The 21,399-nt window shown below is 37.0% G+C and overlaps 4 protein-coding genes and 2 non-coding genes across 8 annotated transcripts; 4 read left to right on the top strand and 2 right to left on the bottom strand.

Annotated features, from left to right (window-relative positions):
- Positions 1 to 127: 127 nt before the first annotated feature.
- Positions 128 to 3,582, bottom strand: LOC104900218 (probable protein phosphatase 2C 1). 3 transcript variants are annotated; one of them, XM_010687592.4, is made up of 11 exons: positions 3,374 to 3,582; positions 2,911 to 2,962; positions 2,680 to 2,759; positions 2,517 to 2,598; positions 2,118 to 2,188; positions 1,954 to 2,033; positions 1,748 to 1,845; positions 885 to 1,008; positions 709 to 791; positions 558 to 606; positions 128 to 465 (listed from the first exon to the last, which is right to left on the bottom strand). In XM_010687592.4, the coding sequence occupies exons 1-11, from the start codon at positions 3,517 to 3,519 to the stop codon at positions 389 to 391; spliced, it is 942 nt and encodes a 313-aa protein (XP_010685894.2). In that variant the 5' UTR covers positions 3,520 to 3,582; the 3' UTR covers positions 128 to 388. The 3 variants fall into 3 exon arrangements, with proteins under 3 accessions (XP_010685894.2, XP_048504161.1, XP_048504162.1); XM_048648204.2 differs by having other exon boundaries at positions 2,911 to 2,970; positions 3,374 to 3,514; XM_048648205.2 differs by lacking the exon at positions 2,911 to 2,962 and having other exon boundaries at positions 3,374 to 3,514.
- Positions 3,583 to 3,665: 83 nt separating this feature from the next.
- TRNAG-GCC (transfer RNA glycine (anticodon GCC)) lies at positions 3,666 to 3,736 on the top strand. Its single transcript has one exon. It is a non-coding gene; the product is annotated as a tRNA-Gly (tRNA).
- Positions 3,737 to 4,686: 950 nt separating this feature from the next.
- On the top strand, positions 4,687 to 5,668 carry LOC104900217 (chlorophyll a-b binding protein, chloroplastic). Its single transcript, XM_010687591.4, has one exon. It carries the CDS (start codon positions 4,760 to 4,762, stop codon positions 5,561 to 5,563), a length of 804 nt encoding a protein of 267 aa, XP_010685893.1. The 5' UTR covers positions 4,687 to 4,759; the 3' UTR covers positions 5,564 to 5,668.
- Positions 5,669 to 9,920: 4,252 nt separating this feature from the next.
- TRNAG-GCC (transfer RNA glycine (anticodon GCC)) lies at positions 9,921 to 9,991 on the top strand. The gene has a single exon. It is a non-coding gene; the product is annotated as a tRNA-Gly (tRNA).
- Positions 9,992 to 10,005: 14 nt separating this feature from the next.
- LOC104900215 (hypothetical protein) lies at positions 10,006 to 11,004 on the top strand. The gene is made up of 2 exons (XM_010687589.3): positions 10,006 to 10,163; positions 10,357 to 11,004. The coding sequence occupies exons 1-2, from the start codon at positions 10,124 to 10,126 to the stop codon at positions 10,830 to 10,832; spliced, it is 516 nt and encodes a 171-aa protein (XP_010685891.1). The 5' UTR covers positions 10,006 to 10,123; the 3' UTR covers positions 10,833 to 11,004.
- LOC104900216 (uncharacterized) lies at positions 10,976 to 16,922 on the bottom strand. Its single transcript, XM_010687590.4, has 10 exons — positions 16,545 to 16,922; positions 15,171 to 15,256; positions 14,952 to 15,018; positions 14,112 to 14,254; positions 12,394 to 12,442; positions 12,163 to 12,300; positions 11,994 to 12,074; positions 11,702 to 11,878; positions 11,526 to 11,612; positions 10,976 to 11,208 (listed from the first exon to the last, which is right to left on the bottom strand). The coding sequence occupies exons 1-10, from the start codon at positions 16,794 to 16,796 to the stop codon at positions 11,146 to 11,148; spliced, it is 1,143 nt and encodes a 380-aa protein (XP_010685892.2). The 5' UTR covers positions 16,797 to 16,922; the 3' UTR covers positions 10,976 to 11,145.
- Positions 16,923 to 21,399: the final 4,477 nt, after the last annotated feature.

Genomic DNA, 21,399 nt, shown 5'->3' with positions numbered 1-21,399 from the left:
TTAGTTTTAATAAGTTGGTTTCACTTAAAAGTGATATTAGATTAGTTTTGGTAAGGTCTATTAAGTTTTAGTAAGCTTAGATTAATTTAGTTGCAGTCAGTTTAGGACTAATAAGGCGATTAAAACGCATCGGTAATCTTCACTAGTCGGTTCTTACATTGCTTGTTCTTTTAAAATTGGTAAAGTTATCATCCCTTACAAGAAGATGTTGAAGCTGTTGAAAAGAATACAACCAATGTTAATCTGTAATCCACATTTTCCAGATCTCAGTTTTAGCTCTCACATTGTTCAACACAAATTGAGATTTCGAATACAAGAATAGAGATCAGTAAAATTGCACCACCTCCTTCACCTGAAGAATTGACAACCTTTGGTTTAACTTGTTGATTTAAGCCTCATCCGAAGAGCTTTCTGTAAGCTTTACAACTTCACCGACGACAACGGTGATATCGTCCAGTTTCCCCCCTGCTCAATCACAAATACATGTTAAGTTACCAGGGTCACACAAGAAAATAATAACAGTAACATTATACTGAATATAAAGAAGTGATCAATGCCTGTTAGCTTCATCCCTAGAAATTTCTTCCAAGATGGCACATCAATACCCTACAATGCCATAACAATTTCTGAAAGAGTTAATCAAATGTAATAAGAAGGTAAAACCAAGAACTTCTAAGAAGAACATCACATGAAATGGAATGTTTTTACCTTTGTCCGAGCTTCTGATGAATATGGAGAATCGAAATTGGAGTCCATTGAGTGATCTCTAGCTAGCCTAGCTAATGCCTTGGCTAGCATTAAAATCCTAACAAGTTAGAATTTGCTGCAGCTTATTGATTTTGACCTCATATCTACAGTAATTTAAAAGTAGCAGTAAGAACTACCAGTTTCTGTAACGTCGTTGTTGCTGGCAACAGTTGATACAATTTCCCGATCAAATATGTTGTCGAAAAGCCCGTCAGATCCCATGACTACAATGTCTCCTTCCTTCAATTTTACACTACTCACCTGTATATAATAAATCAATTATAGATGAAGAATAATAATCTAGCTATCACACTGGACTGACTCAGTATGCACAGATTTACTGATATGCTGGAGCTAGCATACTATAGCGCGGAGTTGAAAGATTTGAGCTTTCATCCTTTCACTTGAAATAAATGTTATATGTACTTATCGACCTTCGACCCTTATCTGAACTTATCATAGCTAAGAGATGAACTTGCGTATTCCTAATCTGAACTTATTGGCCCTCAACTTACTTTCGAAATCAATGCAAAGTCTTCATATGTGCTTATTACTCTAGAGTTGAAGATTTTCAGAAATTTCTAGATGGAAGGTAAAGTTAAATAAGTTGACACAAATAATGTTTATACCTAACGGCATACAGTTCAACAGTTCAATAGTTTATAGATATCTTTCTCTAATAATATGCAACGGTTCAACTGATTTCCAGATATATTAGAGTCCATAAAGAAACGAGTATAGTTTCCTTATGATATTAGGCAAGTATATTATTAGCTAAGATAAGTGATGACAAAGCTGTAGGTTAGAATGATACTTTTGGAAAGTAAAAGGCTAAATAGAGCACTTGTTCTCCACCAACAAAGAGTAGAAATTCGTGTAGAGCTCACACCAAGTGGATTTACCAAAATGTTCCCGTCTCACATATTAAGTGAACAACGATTTTCCAAATAGCCGGACTCTTGGAATGAGAAAAACTGTCATTACAAAGTAAATGACTTACCAAAGCATCTAGATATGTTTGACCAGAAGTTTCCGAGCTCAATTGATAAGGACAATCAAAGTAGTGTTCTTGAGGACAAGTTGAAAACATTATTTGTCCTGCAGAATCACTAAGCCACATAGTTTGTTAACACAGAAACACAATCAGAAAGCAGTGTTAGCAGCAAACTTCAGATGGGGAACAGGGCAAAATAACACGATATCCACCTTTGCGGATAACACGCAGTCCACAATCTCCAACATTTGCTATCTTAAGAATCCCATTTCTTTCCATCATCGCGATAACTCTGTATGGTAAGTGAAAGATCAGGCTAATAAATTGATTGCATATTAAGTACAATGAGACATGGCCATCAGAAATATGAACTTACACTGTTGCTGAACCTTTAGAAGAGGTAGCAGCATGTGCTTTCCTCAACAAAGCCTGTGGATCATAATTTACCTGATTTTCGACAGGTACACCGTACACACCTTGGTTAGTAGGACAAGACTACATAGCATCAAAACTTATAAAGTCAGTTAAATTGCTGAAGTTTGAGATACATATGATGAGCGAAATGATTAAATCCGCCTTCCCCTCCTCTGATGGAGCAATTCTGGCTAGTTTGGTATAGTTGGTTATAACACTGAATTTATATAGTTTCATAGGAAAAGTGACATGCTCAACCCGTCATGGCCTATGGTAGAAGTCCTATCAAACGAGCTGTGAGCCGTTCTATTATAGTATGCGACAGCTACACAGGAAACGCTGCAGAATATGTGACGATTACCTCTGTATCTTCCACCATAGACGAAGCATTAGCCATTAGCTCCTTTGAAAACAATGCAGGATCAACATTCAGTTCAGCCCACCTGCACACCATAGGTTAAGGTTTAGTGACAGAATAAGCAGTAAAAAAATGTCCACCTGTTCAAGCAGTAATAAGGACTTACCCGGATACTCCATCAGCAACAGCTATAGCTCCTCCATTATAGCTGCTTATGAAGAAAGCATCTTCTCCTCCTCTTTCAATCTTAAGAGAAACAAGTTGCAGCAAATGCAGCGATCAAAACGAGAAAAAGGAATCAAAGTTAATCGATCATCAGCAGACCTAACAAGGTCCCTTACATAATTATAGACCACAAATGAAACAGGAAAAACAGTTAGTGAAACATCATATATACCTTATTAGGATGAGGTATAAGATGTGTTCCAACATAAAGTGTCATCTCTGACCTATAAATCTCAATCATTAGAAAAAAAAGCATACATCATCAACTTTTATCAATCTTCAAGCTCCATCCATTATCAAATTTACTCTATCAGTATGAAAAATGATTGAAATTTCAAGTACAAAGAACATTGAAAATAGTAAAAGCTTTCATGCTTCACAAAATAATGAATGTCATAAAGACAATCATGAATAGTTTTTGGGTGTGTTCTCTTCACATTCATTATAAATAAGTTCTAGGTCGATCAGGTCTAATCAGGTCTAATCAAGTTTAAACATAAGGCGAAGTCATGGTTGATCAGGTACAATAAGGTCTTAAGTTCAAATATACCCTCCTAATCAAACTTTCAAAATGTAAAAAAAGCATTAACAAGAAACAAATTAAACACAAAAAGGGTTAGTCAATCATTACTTACTTGATGGGATGAACAACTTGAGATGAAAAAGAAGCAGAAACTGGGTGCAACTTAATCATGTTGCCTAATGATAGTTTAGTTGGTAATAATAAAAAAGAGCTTGTTGAAGATCTTAACAAACTACTATTGCTAATACTACCCACCATTTTCACTCCTCTTTTTCTTCCTTCACTAATCTCACTATCTAAACTCTATCTTTTTTGTGGTTTGTTGGTGGATTCATTTCATTTGCTATATTCTAACTGTAGTGATAATGGATATGATGTTGTGTAATTATGTTTGTTATCAATAAGCACCAGTGGTCTAGTGGTAGAATAGTACCCTGCCACGGTACAGACCCGGGTTCGATTCCCGGCTGGTGCATTATTTTTTCTATGTAAACAGAAATCTTTTCTGTTTGTATTATTTAAAAATCCATTTTCTTTTAATGATATGGTATTTTCAAGCCAATTTTCAATAATTATCTTTACATATAGTACAAGATCAACTCATTAACAAAAATATAACAATGAATTTTTGTAAGTTTTCCACTTTTCCTCATAAAAGTACTACATAAGATAATATTTCCACCATTTATGTATGTGAGTAAAACTATATTTGAACGATTTAAGTATTTAGTTGCGCCCAGCCGCCACTTATACTATACAACATCTTGCAAATAATACTTTCCACAAACTATTATACTAAACAAATTTCGGTTACAAGATCATTGTAACTTCAGTATCTTATCACAGGAAAACCATGTCCATATTATTCAAAGAAAAACTCACAAAGTTCAGATGGTGCACACGCTAGTACATATAAAGCATAAATGCACACATATACATTGATAATAAGTCAAATGTACATGGATAACAAACCAAATAAATATATGTATATCTCTATTAGTACATGTTAATCGGTCGTCTTTGTATTTATAATCTAATCCTTCATATTCATCGTGCATATGATTCTCATCATACAGACGTCTATTAAGAGAAATTTCTTCCCCTTCACTTCATCCACACAATCCACCTCTCATGGGACCCAACCTGTACCTATTGACACGTGAAGTTCCAACATCAACACACAAAGAGATTCCAACTAGATTAAATGCAATCCAAGAACCTCCACATGTCCACCTCTCATTAGTCCTCACCAAAACAAAACTTTACACAAAAAAAATCTTTCTAATTTGTGGCTCATACAACGCCAAACTAAAAACACACCAAATCTTCACAAGCAAATAAGAAATCAGATATAGATAAAACTTTAGATAAGAAGATTACATTCTTCATTTTTCATTCATATATAATACCCTCAAAACCCTTACATTTTTCTTCATCACTTATAGCACAACTATCATAAATTTTTCTCTCTCCTCACTTTTTTTTTTCAAAAAAAAAAATGGCTTCCTCAACAATGGCACTTTCTTCTCCTTCTCTTGCTGGAAAGCCCATCAAGTTAGGCCCAACACCCTCAGAAATTCTTGGTGAGGGAAGAATTACCATGAGGAAGACAGCTGGAAAGCCCAAGCCCATTTCATCAGGAAGCCCATGGTACGGCCCAGACCGTGTTAAATACTTAGGCCCATTTTCAGGTGAGGCCCCATCTTATCTTACTGGTGAATTTCCTGGTGATTATGGTTGGGATACTGCTGGGCTTTCAGCTGATCCAGAAACTTTTGCTAAAAATCGTGAACTTGAAGTGATCCACTGTCGTTGGGCCATGTTAGGTGCATTGGGCTGTGTTTTCCCAGAACTTTTGGCCCGTAATGGTGTTAAATTTGGTGAGGCAGTTTGGTTTAAAGCTGGATCACAAATCTTTAGTGAAGGTGGGCTTGATTATTTGGGTAACCCAAGTTTAGTCCATGCACAAAGTATTCTTGCAATTTGGGCCTGTCAAGTTATTTTAATGGGCGCTGTTGAAGGTTATCGTGTTGCTGGTGGGCCACTTGGTGAAGTGGTTGACCCACTTTATCCTGGTGGTAGTTTTGACCCATTGGGCCTTGCTGATGATCCAGAAGCTTTTGCTGAGTTGAAAGTTAAGGAAATTAAGAATGGTAGATTGGCTATGTTTTCAATGTTTGGATTTTTTGTTCAAGCTATTGTTACTGGAAAAGGCCCAATTGAGAATCTTGCTGACCACCTTGCTGACCCAGTTAACAATAATGCATGGAATTATGCTACAAACTTTGTCCCTGGAAAGTGAAGTGTTTTTTGAGAAAAAAAAAAAATGTTTGACACTTTTCAATTTCAATTGCTTTTTAATGTAAATTATGGAATGGATTAATGTATTGAGTATTTTGTGTGCTAATCATGGGACTCACTCTTGATATTTTGTGAAAATTTTCGTCGTTAATTTATATATTGTGGTTTGATTAATTAACATTGTGGTTTGATTAAGTGTATGAACGTTAGTTGATTATTAGTTTGGTTCAGTCAAGACTCGAGTTTAAGTAAGAATTAGTAATAAGTGAGGTCGTGAGAGTAAATTTGAATGGAAAAGCTATTTTTTATATGTGTAAAATCTTCTGAAGTATGCTCTATTTTACAATCACACATTTAGCTAAAAATAAATTCCTAAACTTTATGTACCAATCCCCCCTCCCCCACCCACACACACACACAAATAGTTCCTTTTTCCCCCAAAACATAAGTCTTAATTATAAATAATCGGTGCAATTGAGGATATTAGAGAAACTATGTATGCACAGTTCATTGGTTTTTAGTTTGTGGAATATAGTGTGTTAATGAGTTTCTTTAAGAACAAAAACATTATTTTATGTTAATTTAATATATTTAATTTTTAAAGTTGCAAATAAGCATTAAATACATTATTATAATAGTTTTATTTGCAGAATTTATGACACTTACGTGTCAATAGATATAATTAATACTTATTGATTCCAAATTAAAATGTTTTCATTTTTAGCTTCTTAATTCATCTCCCAAATTATTATCATAAAATTAGACAAACTCATACTGATATTCTACTGACAAGTCTATTCCATCTAACTCTAACCCAACATTATCCCTTAGTCGCCCCTTATATTCTCATTCCTTTGTTTTCCTTCGAATCTCGAATTACAATAAATAATTTTAAAATAACCTAGCATTCTTACCAAATAGATTAAACTTGTCACTAATAATTAAAGAATGAGATAACTGAATGGATTATATTAGTGACTAAATAGACTAACTGACAATTAAATAGATTAAAATGATCACTAAATAGATTAAGGTATTCACTGTATTCAGTAATATAACTTATTCTCTTCTTAATATTGAACTTGAATTGTTACCTGATTTTAAATGAAAAGTATATGATCTCTTACAAGCCCGTAGGAGTCCTAAATACACTATCCCATATCCCCTCGAGGCATCCCACGACATTCGGTGCACGGGTCTCGTGGACGTCTAAAACCGTGACTTATAGCCTTCAATTTTGACCGTTTTAGGGCTCCTCCGGGTATATTCATATTTTTCGCCTAACACCTTCCTATGAGGTGCGGCACGACTATTAATGCATCTCGGGTGCTTCGCACCATCTGAACTGGCCCAGAATGCCACGACCCATTTATTATTTTATCATGTAGCCACGGAATGACCTCGAAACGGTCATAAAAGCTGTTCTCATGTCCGTTCAAAGTCGTGGTAGTCCTAAATATACGATCTCATTTGCCCTTAACGTATCCCACGACATTCGATGCACGAGTCTCGTGGACGTCTAAATGCGTGACTTATAGCCTTCAATTTTGACTGTTTTATGGCTCCTCCGGGTCCGGTCATATTTTTCGCCGAAAAACTTTCTATGCGATGCAACACAATTTATAATGCATTCGGGCGCTTCGCACCATCTGAATCACCCTAAAATGCTATCAAACCACCCATTTATGATTTTATAGTGCAACCACAAAATGACTCCAAAACAGTCGTAAAAGTTGTTCTTATGTCCGTTCAAAGCCGTTGGAGTTCTCAATATACCATCTCATGTCATCTCGAGCTATCCTACGATATTCGGTGTACGGGTCCCGTGGACATTTAAAAGCGTGAATTATAGCCTTCAATATTGACCGTTTTAAGGCTCCTCCGGACCCGGTCATATTTTTCGCCGAAAACCTTCCTATGAGGTGCGACATGAGTTGAAATGCATCTCGGCTTCTTCGCACCATTTGAATTACCCCAGAATGCCATCAAACCACCCATTTATTATTTTATCGTGCAACTACGTAATGGCTTTGAAACGGTCGTAAAAATTGTTCTTATGCCCGTTCAAAGTCGTGGGAGTCCTTAGTATACCATCCCATGTCCCCTCGAGGCATTCCACAACATTCGTTGCACGGGTCTCGTGGACGTCTAAAAGCGTGACTTATAACCTTCAATTTTGACCGTTTTAGGGTTCCTCCAGGCCTAGTTAAATTTTTCGCCGAAAACCTTCCTATGGGGTACGACACAACATATAATGCATCCCAAGTGCTTCGCACCATCTGTATTGCCCTAGAATGTCGTCAAATCACCAATTTGTTATTTTGTGGTGCAGCCACAAAATTGTCCAGAAACGATTGTAAAAGTTGCTCTTATCCCCGTTCAAAGTTATGGAAGTCCTTATTATACCATCCAATGTCCCCTTGAGGCTTCCCACGAGATTCGGTGCACGGGTGCTGGGGACGTCTAAATGCGTGACTTATAGCCTTCAATTTTGACCGTTTTAGGGCTCCACTGGGCCCGGGGATATTTTTCACCAAAAACCTTCCTATGGGGTTCGACACGACTTATAATGCATCTCGGGTGATCCGCAACATCAGAATTGTTCCAGAATGCCACCAAACGACCCATTTATTATTTTATCGTGCAGCTACGGAATGACCCTGAAACGTTTGTAAAAGCGGTTCTAATGTCCGTTCAAAGCCGTGACAGTCCTTAATATACGATCCCATGTCCCCACGATCCATCCCACGACATTCAGTGCACGAGTCCCATGGACGTCTAAAAGCGTGACTTATAGCCTTCAATTTTGACCGTTTTAGGGTCTTCCGGGCCCGGACAAATTTTTCACCCAAAACCTTCCTTAGGGTGCGATACGACTTATAATGCATCTCGGGTGATTCGCAACATCTGAATTCCCCCAAAATGTCACAAAACGACCCATTTATTATTTTGTCGTGCAGCCACGGAATGATCCCGAAATGTTTATAAAAGTTGTTCTTATGTTCGTTCAAAGCCGTGGGAGTCCTTAATATACCATCTCATGTCCCCTCGCGCCATCATACGACATTCAGTGCACGGATCCTGTGGACGCCTAAAACCTAAGCCTTCAGTTTTGACCGTTTTAGGACTCCTCCGGGCCCGGGAAGATTTTTCACCCAAACCCTTCCTTTGGGGTGCGACACGACTTGCAACACATCCTGGGTGATTCGCAACATCTGAATTTCCCCCTAATGTCACCAAACGTCCCATTTATTATTTTGTCGTGCAGCCACGGAATGACCTCGAAACTTTTGTAAAAGCTATTATTATGTCATTCAAAGCCGTAGAAGTCCTTAATATACCATCCCATGCCCCCTCAAGCCATCCCACAACATTCGGTGCACGGGTCCCGTGGACGTCTAAAGGCATGACTTATAGCCTTCAGTTTTGCACGTTTTAGGGTCCTCTGGGCCCGGTCATATTTTTTTCACTCAAAACCTTCATATGGGGGCAGCACGACTTATAATGCATCCCAGGTGCCCTGCAAAATCTGAATTGCCTCATAATGCAACAAAACGACGCATTTATTATTTTGTCGTGCAACCATGGAATGATTCTGAAACGGTCGTAAAAGTTGTTCTTATGCCCGTTCAAAGTCGTGGGAGTCCTTAGTATACTATCCCATGTACCGTCGAGCCAAACCATGGCCTTCGGTGCATGGGTCCCGTCGATGTCTAAAAGCGTGACTTATAGCTTTTAATTTTGACTGTTTTAGGGCTCCTTTAGGCCTGGTCATATTTTTCACCAAAACCATCATATGGGGTGCGACACGACTTATAATGTATCCTGGGTGCTTCGCACTATCGCAATTGCCCTATAATGCTACGAAACGACCAATTTATTATTTTGTCGTGCAACCACAAAATGACCCCAAAACGGTCGGTCGTAAAAGTTGTTCTCATACCTGTTCATAGCCGTGGGATTTCTCAATATATCATCCCATGTCCTCTCGAGCCATCCCACGACATTCGATGCACGGGTCCCGTGGACGTTTAAAAGCGTGACTTATAACGTTCAATTTTGACCGTTTAAGACTTATTCGGGCCATGTCATATTTTTTGCCTAAAACTTTTCTATGTGGTGCAGCACGAATTGTAATGCATCTCGGGTGTTTCGCACCATCTGAATTGTAATGCCCACCAAACAACCCATTTATTATGTTGTCGTGCAGTCACAGAATGAGCCCGAAATGTTGGTAAAAGTTGTTTTTTATTTCCGTTCAAAGCCATGGCGTTATAACTTACAAGACCAGTTGAATTTTTATACACTAAATCTTCTAGAATATATGTTTGTTAAGCAAACATGATTGTTATCAATAAGCACCAGTGGTCTAGTGGTAGAATAGTACCCTGCCACGGTACAGACCCGGGTTCGATTCCCGGCTGGTGCAGATTTCATTTTTTTATATCAGTTCAGTCTTCCATCCTCTCTCCGAAAAGTTTTCCCTCAATACATTCTTCTTTTTAGCTTCGACCATTTCACTCTCTCACAATCAACAACTGCAAATATACAATAAACAACAATGAATGCTCCATCCATTTCCAGCAACGATCTAATCACAGGTAAATTAATCGTTCTCTGTTCAACTTTCTCTCTCCTAATTTATCTAATGATTCACTGTTAATTTTTTTTTCTCTTTGGTGAAACAAGAAGATCAATTAAAAGAATCCGATAATAGAGTTATTACGATCCGAGATGTATGCAGACGTGCAAAAATTAGAGTATTGATTAGTAACTTAACAACGATTTTTGCAGACAACGCGGGAGACAGCGATTCCGATACAAATTCCGATGATATCAACGATTATTACCAGCCAATATCTGCATCAGACGGCAATGAAGACGGCGATTTGATCAGCTCCAATATCAATGGATATCATGATCAGCAGTTTGATGCTGTAAATCAACTCAGCAGCGTAATCAACGGCCACGATTACTCTGCTGCTGAGACAGGGGTGAGGTCGCTGAATCTGAGTGAAGATGAGGAGGAGAGAGAAAGTGAAGAAGAAGAGAGGAGAATGGAAATGGATAGTGCAATGAGGAGAGCTTTCGAGGAAGATGAGAGTCGGAGAAATGCTCCGATTTCATCGGAGAATGCTACCAGAGTAATGGAAGCTATGCGTGGCGTTTCGTTCTCTGGATTACCTCCTGATTGGGTCCGGCATGTTTCTGATGACGGATTGGTTCATCAACTCCAGCGCCTCCGGCAACCGCCTCATTCTTCTGCTTAATGTGTGGGAGGACTCAGGAATGATAGGCTGATGCTGATATTTGAAGTTTAGTTGGATTTTGTAATTTGATCATCTGAATTCTGCACTTTGTTTCATTTTTTTCTCGGATAATTGTAGGATTAAATCTTCAATGCACAACTGAATTTCGAATGCTAAAAATAATCGTTTATTACGAAGTTTACAACAGGTTTAAATTAGATTTCGTTCGACAGGTGATGTTGCTCTAAAGTCTAAACAGTGACAAAAATCTACTCTCGCAAATGTGCAAGTCTAATGTTTGGTACAATTTAATTTACGCGATGCTTCATTTCTTTCAAGCATTGATGTTCTCTATCTCAGCAGCTTTGTTGATTCTCTTCATGATACCCGCAATTACCTGAAATCAAAGCAATAATGAAACGTTAAGGCTTTGTTCGGTTGGACAGAAATCATTTTCAATTTCTATGGAAAACATTTTGCGAACAAACACTAGTGGAAATTAGCCTTAAGAGTTAAGACTGTAGAAAGGAAAATAAAGAATCATTTTCTACCCTTAAGACTATTTTCCACCCTTTAAAAAGTTGTTGAGGAAAATATTTTCCTCCTAACCAAGAACTCTCTAAACGAAGATAAAAGCATGCAGGTTATGCTAATCCATGAATAATAAGCAAAACTTTCATTGATAGGGCTTCCATGGCCTGATCAAAGGTGTACCTTTCCAGGTCCCAATTCGTAGCTCTTGTTCAAGCCTTTGTCCAGAAGAGTCTTCAATGTCGTTTCCCATTGAACTGGAGAAGTCACCTATAGCGTAATTGTGGTGTCAACAAATCTTTTCCTTTTCCCAAATTTGCATAATGTATTAATATATTTCTAGGAATAGCTTAGTTCACCTGTCGTGCCAATATCTTCTTAATAGTGTCGGGATCTGCATGGGGCTGCACATCGACATTTGAAATGACTGGTATCCGCGGTGTCCTGATCTCTGTTGCAGCCAATGCGGCTTCTAATCTTGAGACAGCTGGTTCCATGAATCTAGTGTGAAACGCACCAGCAACTGCCAATCGCACCTGAACAAGGTTGATAATGAAGATGAATATCATGTTCTTAAGGGTGTCCTAGGTAAGGGAGAAGTATGTAAACAACTATATATTATGAAAAGGTTACTTGTCAAAAAAAAAATACCGTCATCCGAGCCTTGAAGGATTTTGCCTTGGCTTCTACTGCCTCAATTCCTTTTACACCTCCAGACACTGCATAGTTTCCCTGCCCAAGTAAGATTCAATTGTTTGAAAATTTACATTCCCGGAAATCAATTGGGCTAACGTAGAATACGGGTGTTAAAGATGCTTACGGGGCAGAGAAAATTTGCTATCTGAACTCTTTCTTCTTCTGCAACTTCTTCATTTGCAGCATCACACAGATTTTGAACCTTCTCAGCATCTAGGCCAATGACACTCACCATTGCACTTTTTGCAGCATCAGAAGCAGCCTATAAACAAAATTATCATTAACTTCTTCCTTCATTCTATTGAAAAACAAAGCACGGAAATCAAATCAAACTCGTCCTGTTTTTTTCTTTTACCTGCATAGCTTCACCCCTTAGCTTCACTAGCTTCAATCCGTCCTCAAAGCTTCAACAAACACAATTGAAAAAGTGAGTACAGTACTCTTGTCTCATATTGAGAATCAAGCATCAAGCATAAAATCTTCATGGTAAAATTGGTTTTCCACTCTATAAATACTTGTTTCTAACAGCACAGATCACATTGCCAGAAGACACTTGAGTTTCCACTAAAATGTTGCAATTATGTGATCGACTATGCCTCTTTGATAGCATAGAAGCTACCGTTAATCATCTTGTACATGTGTACAAATATCCGCTTTTCAATGTTAAAGAAACAACAAATGCACCCTTTGAGGGTAACAGGCATACATACAGTTTCCCATATTATCTTAGAGTTCATGGATATCCTATCTTTTGGGATAGAAGGGGGGAGGACTGAGACTGACTCTGTGAGACATTCCTTAAAAGCTACAGGATCAAGCTACAAATGATATGCAGTTCACAAAACCAATTAGTGGGGGAGATTAGGATAAGATCTCCATGATAACCACCCAAATAAGCCTTCACCTTAAAGATTTGTGCTTTTTTGAAAGTCAAGGTTAGAAGATCTGGCTTTTTTACTGCTATCCTTCACAAATGTGCTGCTGTTGTATCTTACTACTACCACCAAACACACTTGTCAGTTGTCAAATCTATGACCACAAAGGTTGCAGTTTCAACTATTTGTAATGTATACTATTAATCAAAACTGCCATCTGTCAGCAATACTCCAAAGGCTGAAGTTTTCAGCCTAAACTACAAGCGCTCTAAGCTGAAGAGCGGAGAGGACAGAGGTAGCCTGCATATGACTTGCATCGGTTGTGACCGCCATCATCATCTCTTCGCCAACTTCACAATTCACAAGCATTATGCAGATCATATAACTCATGCATAATGTTGTCAGAAACTTATAGGTGGGATTTGGGAAATGGGATTTGATCAACTTCGATAATAAATGATCGGTATTAGATTGTCATATGCCATGGGGAGAAAGTATTTTTAGTGGCCTTCGAGGAAAGTGGGGCAATGATTAGCAGATCAATAGACGACATGAGACGTAGTCGGTAGTCCCACGCCAAATAACCGAAACTCAATGTATTGATCTAATCTGTTGGAGTTGAATATCCAAATTGCATCTTCCGCTTCATAGAGAAATGTCACTAAGTCAAAGAATCTGAAGTCCTGGCAGTTTGCCAGGGTGATGCAAAATAACATTAATTAGCCTTTTGGAAACTTGGAGAAGGAAAAATTCAAAATATGTGAGTATTCAAAATCTTCAATTCAAGAAAGCTGGCCCGTATATGGGATCTAAATCCAAGGACGATTCCCTTGATGATAACATGGCAAGTAGATAGTATATTCGAAGGATAAAGGCCATCATTTTTTCCATTACTAAATTCATATCTTCAGAGTTCAGACAAGGGGGAAAACAATGTTATAGTGACCAAAAGTATGACTATGGGCTACCACAGACACAAAGTGAGAATAATATCAATGTAAAAAGATCAAAATTTTAGCAACCGCGAGCAATATTCTCAATCATGGCATGGAATATTAAATGGCAAATTTGAATCTGGAGAGGGCCAGCTATGTGGCGATGGAGTATAAGAAGATAAGCTACTACTATTACTCAACATCAAAAGAAGATAATAAAGAAACACTTTAAGAAATCCATCTCCTGTTGTTACTCAACACACCTGAAAGCTCCGGCGAATGCAAGAGCAGTGTATTCTCCCAAACTTAAACCACATGTCACATCCACAGAATCAATTATCTGTTGGCCTCCCTCACGAGCACGCAATATCTCAACAGCGGCTAAACTTGTAACATAGATAGCTGGCTGCAGAGTTGACAAAATGTATTGAATCATGTCACTGTTTTGTAATGTATAATCACACTCATATAATATGTCATGATGTTCTAGATGTCCAGAAATTTAAGTTGCAATCATAATAGATGGTTAGAAATTTAAGATGCATTCATAATATAATAAGAAATTTAACGCTATTGATCCCACACATCAGCCAACTTCTCAAAATTATTTGCATTGTCGATTAATTCGAATAGTACCAGAACAAAGCATCTCACTTCTCTTTCACTTACCTTACTCCTTCAACCCTTCCCTCTTCTCATATCTTTGCTCTCTCACTCTTTTACCAGCATCTTTAGGTTGAATTTTCCTCAAGCAATGTCAATTACCTAGCCAAGATCATCAACTCCTTAATAAGATTCATCCTATCATGGAAGCAGCCAAACGCCGCGCAAAACTCCCATTGTCATCAGACTATCCAGACCCCACTAAAATCGCATATCAACCATTATTGGAGGCCATCCTTATTGACGCATCATGATCAACCTTCACATACACCAACAGCCTATTCACCAACATAATCATCAAGTGATGATCAAAGAACCATCCCTCCAACCTATAAACCATCTTCTTCTTCTTCTTCCACTCCATTCCTCTCCTCCTTCTTCACGCCAAGTGCTGATCAAAGAAACATGCTAAGCAAGACATATCTAAGAAGAATTGATACCTGACTTAATACAGTCGAATCAAGCTTTTCCTTTGGTCCACTGGTGCATATCTCCAAAAGATCGAAGCTACACACATGTTTAAGCAAGAAACAAATCAAACAAAGCATATTCACAAACCTTCTAACACAATTTCAATCAATCAAAAGCTACACAGCTTAACCTGGTACCCTGAAGAAAATAAAAATAAAAGGGCAATCTAACACAAATTTTAAGCATACCCCAGAATGTCATTAGCTTTCTTAAACAAGGCAGAAGCTGCAGGTACATTCTGAGCCTCTGCACCCATTCCTACAGCTTGAGCTCCCTGAAAAAAAAATTAACATTAACCCAATAACCATCCCTGCAATTTTAAGTTTCCAATGCGTAACAAAAATCTAAATTTCTTATACTACCTCCATTCTGAAATAAAAAGACATGATTCTCTTTTTTATGTGAGAGCTTTCTGATACAATCATTTTATTTACTTCAGAACGGAGGAGGTACTAATTCTATTCTAATCAACAGACTATTAATCTCCAATGTGGCATAATACTATTGAATCTTGTACAACTCAACCTTATAGTATCTCAAAATTCAAAATTCCCAAACAAAAACATTAAAACCATAATTCAAACATACAAAATTATATTTATTTCAAAACGGAGGAGGTACTAATTCTATGCTAATCAACAGACTATTTATCTCCAATGTGGCACAATACTATTAAATCTTCTAAAATTTCAACCTTATAGTATCTCGAAATTCAATATTCATAGAAAACATCAAAATCATAATTCAAACATACGAAATTATATTTATTTCAGAATGGAGGAGGTACTAATTCGGTTCTAATCAACATACAATTAATCTCCAGTATCGCATAATACTATGAAATCATCTAAAAATTCAACTTTATAGTATCCCAAAATTTAAAATTCCCAACAGAAAACATCAAAATCATAATTCAAACCTGCGAAATTATATTTATTTCAGAACGGAGGAGGTACTAATTCTATTCTAATCAACATACTAGTAATCTCCAATGTGGCACAATACTATCAAATCTTCTACAATTCAACCTTATAATATCTCAAAAGTCCTAATAGAAAGCCTCTTAATCATAATTCAAACATACGAAATCAAAAGAACATTGAAAAAATTAACCTGCCCAGAAAAGAGAAAAGCAGTACTTCTAACTTCCTCCATTTTGAAATAAATGAAACGATTCTCTCTTTTATGTAATACGAAAGCGTGACATTTATTTTAGAACGGAGGAAGTACTAATTCTATTCGAATTAACAGACTATTAATCTCCAATGTAGCATAATACTATTAAATCTTCTACAATTCAACCTAATAATATCTCAAAATTCAAAATTTCCAACAGAAAACATCAAAATCATAATTCAAACATACGAAATTATATTCATTTGAGAACGGAGGAGGTACCAATTTTGTTCTAATCAACAGACTATTAATCTCCAATGTAGCACAATACTATTAAATCTTCTACAATTCAACCTAATAATATCTCAAAATTCAAATTTTACAACAGAAAACATCAAAATCATAATTCAAACATACGAAATCAATATAACATTGAAAAAATTAACCTGCCCAGGAAATAGAAAAGCAGAAGAAGGTTTATAATCAGAGAATAAAGCATCATTAACAGCAGTTTGAGAAGGAGATCCAGCAGAAACACTCATAAAAACCCTAGCTCCATCTGTATTACGAGGATTAAATTTGAGAACGCCATTTTTAAATCCAACGAAGCTTGAAATATTGTGGGTTCTTAAAGATTGAGAGCAATTTAATGGGGACTTTTTTAGGGAAATTGAAGGGAGAATTAGAGAAGATGTCATTGTAAGAAAGAGGAGAGAGAGTGAGAGTGGCAGTGGAAGTGTTGGATGTTGGAGGAGAGAGAATTTGAGTTCGTAATAAGGTCGTGTTTGTTTTGAGTTTTATATGGTGCGGAGTTTACTAGGGTGATGAATTGGGTTAAGACTTGCAGCGTCAAAAGTTAGTTGTAAATTTGGTTGAAATCCAAACACGGGAACACCAACAGGCAACAACTTAGTGACTTACCCCAAACGGCAAAAAGGGTTGTCTGGAAATTCAATTGGTAGATGGTGAACTCGTGTAATGGTAGTTACGGGTCAAAACACAGTCTAAAAATTATAAAACACGTAAAACTAATGTATATTAACGGTTTTCCAATAATCATGTGAAACTAATGTACATCAAGTGTTCTCCAATGAACATCGATCTCGACGGTTCTCCTTTGTTGACATTTATCTTTATGTTTCTTTAGCTTGTTTATTGCAGATATTTCTTTGTTCATTGTGTTTTCTTTGTCTGTTTATTAGGTTGAGTGGTTGTTCATCAAATATTTCATCTTATGTTCATCTTTTTTTCTTGTTGTTCATTGCTAATTCAAATGTTCATTAAGTCGCGTGTGTTGTTCTTTTGTTCTACTTTCATCTTTATGTTGCTTAGTTTGTGCATTGAGGATGTTGTTTTTTTCATTGTATTATAATGTGAAACAACCATATGCAATGATGCGCACCATTTAGATGGTAGACTCGTTTGCGCTGGAAATTGGTTATCAGTTGTTTTAACGCGAGCAACTCGAACTTGACTCAGTCTAAGCTCGACTCAAGTTAGCTCGGGCTCGAAACTCGATAACCTTGCACGCAACTCAATTGTTTTCAATTAATTTCTCTGTGAAATGAAGAAGTACATTAACACTTAATAAATATATAATGATCTAGTATAAAAGGAAAAAATTGTAAAAAAAATGATATAATAATCAAAAGCCTAGAATTATGTGAACCGAGACTGTAAACGAGCAGCTTGTGAGCAGCTCGGCTCGACTCGAAACTTAGCGAGCACAAGTCGAGCAAGCCTCTACTCGTGTCGACTCGCTCAATTAGCACCCTAATAGAGTAATAGTATGACTCTTTCAATGATTTAAAAAGTTGTCTGTTCTTGATGATATCACAAATTATACATGGGGTTAAACAACATCAATAACAAGCAGAATAGCAGATGCCTAACTTTTATTAATTAGCAGATCAAAGCATAAACCCATTAAAGTGGTACAATTAAATTACAGTGCAAATAACCGAAATTAGACTAAAATAGCACAAACTTTCTTCTTAGACCTTTTAAAAGTTGGAGTTGCAACACTATTCCTTTCAATAGTGTTTTGAGTGGTAAAAGCATGAAATTCACTATTCCTTTTGCACCAGCATGTGCTGCTCACATGATATGCTTCAGTTTGCTCCCACGCATCCCTCACGTGATGCACCGCCTTATCTCATCTCCCTCTTCTTCACTTCGTCTCTCTCCTCTCTCATCTTCTTCACGTCTCTCTTATCTCTCCTCTCTCCTCTCTCATCTTCTTCACGATTCTCTTGATCTGCATCAATTTTTCTCCCAAATTTTCATTGCTAATTCTTTCGTTAATGTTATATTGATTTCTTTGATGATTTTTTTGGTTTAGTTGATCTGAAATTGAGTAATTTTATGGTTGCCCTGTGAACTTAGGGTTTCGTTGTTGATTTTTTGCCGAGAACTGTGTAATTTTGGAGATGAACAAAGATCGACCATTTGCTCCTCTTGATTTCTTCATCTGCAATGTTGAGGTAACGATTGAATTTACACTGTTTATTTTTTTTCCGCTCTCAAATTGGCGAGTTTGGAATCGGATTTTGCTTCTTTTAATGGTTGATACTATTTTGAAGTTACTTGCATTACTTATGGTTGAATTAGCATTTAATTACGGTCTTTTAATCGGGGTAGGGTTTCAGTGAATTTTGGGGTTAGGGTTAACCGGGGATCGATTTTTAGGGGTTTGGGGGTTCGATTATGGTTCTTTTTTTGGGTGAATATGGGTTGTGATTTCGATCATGTGCGTATGCAGGATTGCAGGCCTCCTGTTTTGTTCATCATTCCTCTCACCTTTGTTGAATCTCTTAGATCTGTCGTTTTTCAATGGCTTCCACTACAGAACAAGCTGAACGCTATGATGGTATTTTCCATCATTTCTATTTTTTTTCTTTTTAGTAATTGTGCTTTTCTTGCATCTCTTATGTTCATATTTCATCTAATTACTGTGTTGCTTTTTATATTGTGAATGTATTCCACCTGAGCATGAACTTTGCATTATAATCACTTATCTAACTTCTCGAATTGATCTATATAACTGATTATGCTTCGTTGCATCTCATAGTAGTAATTTAGCAAGGGTTATGGCACGACAATACTTTGGCAACCAATCTACTTTTCAGTTGGTTTTTGGTACAATTTGATGGAACTTCTGCATTAGATCAGAGAAGGAAAACAGTGGTGACTGTATCAAGTTGTTATTTTTCTCCTTTTCTATTATCTTGGGTTTTCTATTTAGCTGGGTTTTTTTTTTGGGTTGTTACTTGAGGTGTTTAATTTTATGTTTCCTATCTTTTATCTTTACATCAGCTCCCGAAAACCTGAGCAATTTAATCAATTGGGTTGCTGGAGTTCGAGAAGAGGAGAGTGACAAGAATGGGAGTGAACTTGTCAGTGACGATGAATGGAGAAGGTTGGTCACTAAGGTTGGAACTTTTCTGATACCTTTTCAGATTAACCTTCAATTTTAGGCATTCTTCATATTTTGTATTATTGTTTGCAGGTTTATGTGTTTGGTCGGTGGTAGAGATCTGGGTTTAGTTGGTTATGGATTTTGGGTAAGCTTATTTTTATCTCTTCCAATTTCAAGGGCTCAAATGGTTATTGCTTCACAATTCTTTGTTCGAACAGGTTATCGTTTTGGGTTTATTGTTAATCTGCTTGATTTGGGTTTTGGTTTTGCAGTATGTAGATGTTTGGTTGGAATATTTTTGGTAAAACCCTTAACGTTGGATATGTGTGCCATAATTCCAATCGATATTAGTGTTTTCTTATGAATTATAACCCTTTAAACATAGTATAAGCCTCTTGAACTTGAAGAAACAATTTGTGAATTTGTAGTATAGACATGATCTGCTTCACTTTGCTCCCACGCACTCCTCACGTGATGCACCGCCTCCTTCTCTTCTTCATTCTTGCACCTTCTGCAGCGTTTTCACTCTTCTCTCTCTTTCTCTTCATCTCTGGATCTCTAGACCTTCTCGCTTTCTCTCGCTCCTCTCTCTCTCATTTATTCTTTTCTTCTCCCTCCTCTTCACTGCTCCTCTCTCTCTCATTTAATAATCTAATCTATCTAATCTATCTCATCTATCCCAGCTCGAAAACGTTAGGGTTTTGGTTATGGTTGAGCACGCAAAATTGGTGGTGTCATCGAATCTTTTCTTCTCCCTCCTCTTCACTGCTCCTCTCTCTCATTTAATCTTCTAATCTATCTAATCTATCTCACCTCGAAAAAGTTAGGGTTTTGCCTATGGTTGAGCACGCAAAATTGGTGGTGTCATCGAATTTTCAGGTATCCCCCTTCGTTTCTTTCTATTTCATGTCAACTTCTGCCTCATTTTCTCTCTCCTCTCTAACACCTCACTTGCTTCAATTAGGGTTCGCAAAATTCTCGAATAAATATGAAACCAAGAAATATGAGCGTTTATGATTTCACGGAAGATGACGAATTGACCGAAACTCTTCAGCAGTAAGATTTCAATTGTTTCATGTTCATTTTTAAAGTTTTTTTGCTGAGTTTCTTTCAATTTCATGTCAACTTCTTCCTCATTTTCTCTCTCCTCTTTCTCTGTTTTTTTTTTTTTTTTTTTTTGCCATTGCTATGGAGTTTTCTGTTTCTCCATTGTAACTGAGTAATATGCTTGCTCAACTTTCGAGGTTATTCTTCAATTCACCGTTTTATTCGACCTAATTTGCTTTAATCGTTTCATTACCGAATTTCTAACTCTATCTTTCTTTATTTCATTATTCACTTCTTATAAACCCTAATTGCCCTAATTTGCTCTGATTCTTTCTCTATTCTTCAATCAGTTATTGTGTCTAATCGACAACATCTCCCTTCTTTTCCAGCAGCGACTTTCGGTTATTGGCGCTATATTCCAAGGGTTAGTCAATTTTATCTCTAATCTTTAATTTCCATGAAATTTCAATTCTTTTAGTTAGATTATGGGTTTATTTGCTATTTGTTTTGGATCTTGTGATACTTTTTCGAATTTGCTAGAACTAAGATCTAATTTCTCATGGATTTTTTTTGGGTTTCGTGTTTTTCCCAAGATCTGGTTAATTTGGAGTTTCATCATTATCTGCGTATAAAAAACGAAAATGTAAATTCATTTAGTAATTCGAATTTTGGTGGTGTTGTTGCCCTGCGTTTCTACTGTTGTTGTTGTTGTTATCCTTGCTTGCTGGTTGATTCTATGCTTCATTTGTTTGCGGAAGGGTCTATTTTGATTATTAGATGGATGGGAGGTTCATTTGGTGTAATTTCTCTCTCCTCTGTGACATATTCTCAATGGC

The sequence above is a fragment of the Beta vulgaris genome, chromosome 7, assembly GCF_026745355.1.
Source record: "Beta vulgaris subsp. vulgaris cultivar EL10 chromosome 7, EL10.2, whole genome shotgun sequence".
NCBI classification, from domain to species: Eukaryota; Viridiplantae; Streptophyta; class Magnoliopsida; order Caryophyllales; family Amaranthaceae; genus Beta; species Beta vulgaris.
Note: the sequence above shows the minus strand (reverse complement) of the source record. Positions and strands in the feature narration are given on the sequence as shown.

Excerpts from the sequence above, each read along its gene's own strand:
- LOC104900215 (XM_010687589.3), top strand. The coding sequence starts at position 10,124 with ATGAATGCTCCATCCATTTCCAGCAACGATCTAATCACAG. Across the intron at positions 10,164-10,356 it reads CAGCAACGATCTAATCACAG|ACAACGCGGGAGACAGCGAT; the intron begins GTAAATTAATCG and ends CGATTTTTGCAG.
- LOC104900218 (XM_010687592.4), bottom strand. The coding sequence starts at position 3,519 with ATGGTGGGTAGTATTAGCAATAGTAGTTTGTTAAGATCTTCAACAAGC. Across the intron at positions 2,034-2,117 it reads TCTAAAGGTTCAGCAACAGT|AGTTATCGCGATGATGGAAA; the intron begins GTAAGTTCATAT and ends CTTACCATACAG. Across the intron at positions 466-557 it reads TCTAGGGATGAAGCTAACAG|GGGGGAAACTGGACGATATC; the intron begins GCATTGATCACT and ends GTGATTGAGCAG.
- LOC104900216 (XM_010687590.4), bottom strand. The coding sequence starts at position 16,796 with ATGACATCTTCTCTAATTCTCCCTTCAATTTCCCTAAAAAAGTCCCCA. Across the intron at positions 12,301-12,393 it reads TAAGGGGTGAAGCTATGCAG|GCTGCTTCTGATGCTGCAAA; the intron begins GTAAAAGAAAAA and ends TTTTGTTTATAG. Across the intron at positions 11,209-11,525 it reads ACGAATTGGGACCTGGAAAG|GTAATTGCGGGTATCATGAA; the intron begins GTACACCTTTGA and ends CTTTGATTTCAG.
- LOC104900217 (XM_010687591.4), top strand. The coding sequence starts at position 4,760 with ATGGCTTCCTCAACAATGGCACTTTCTTCTCCTTCTCTTGCTGGAAAG.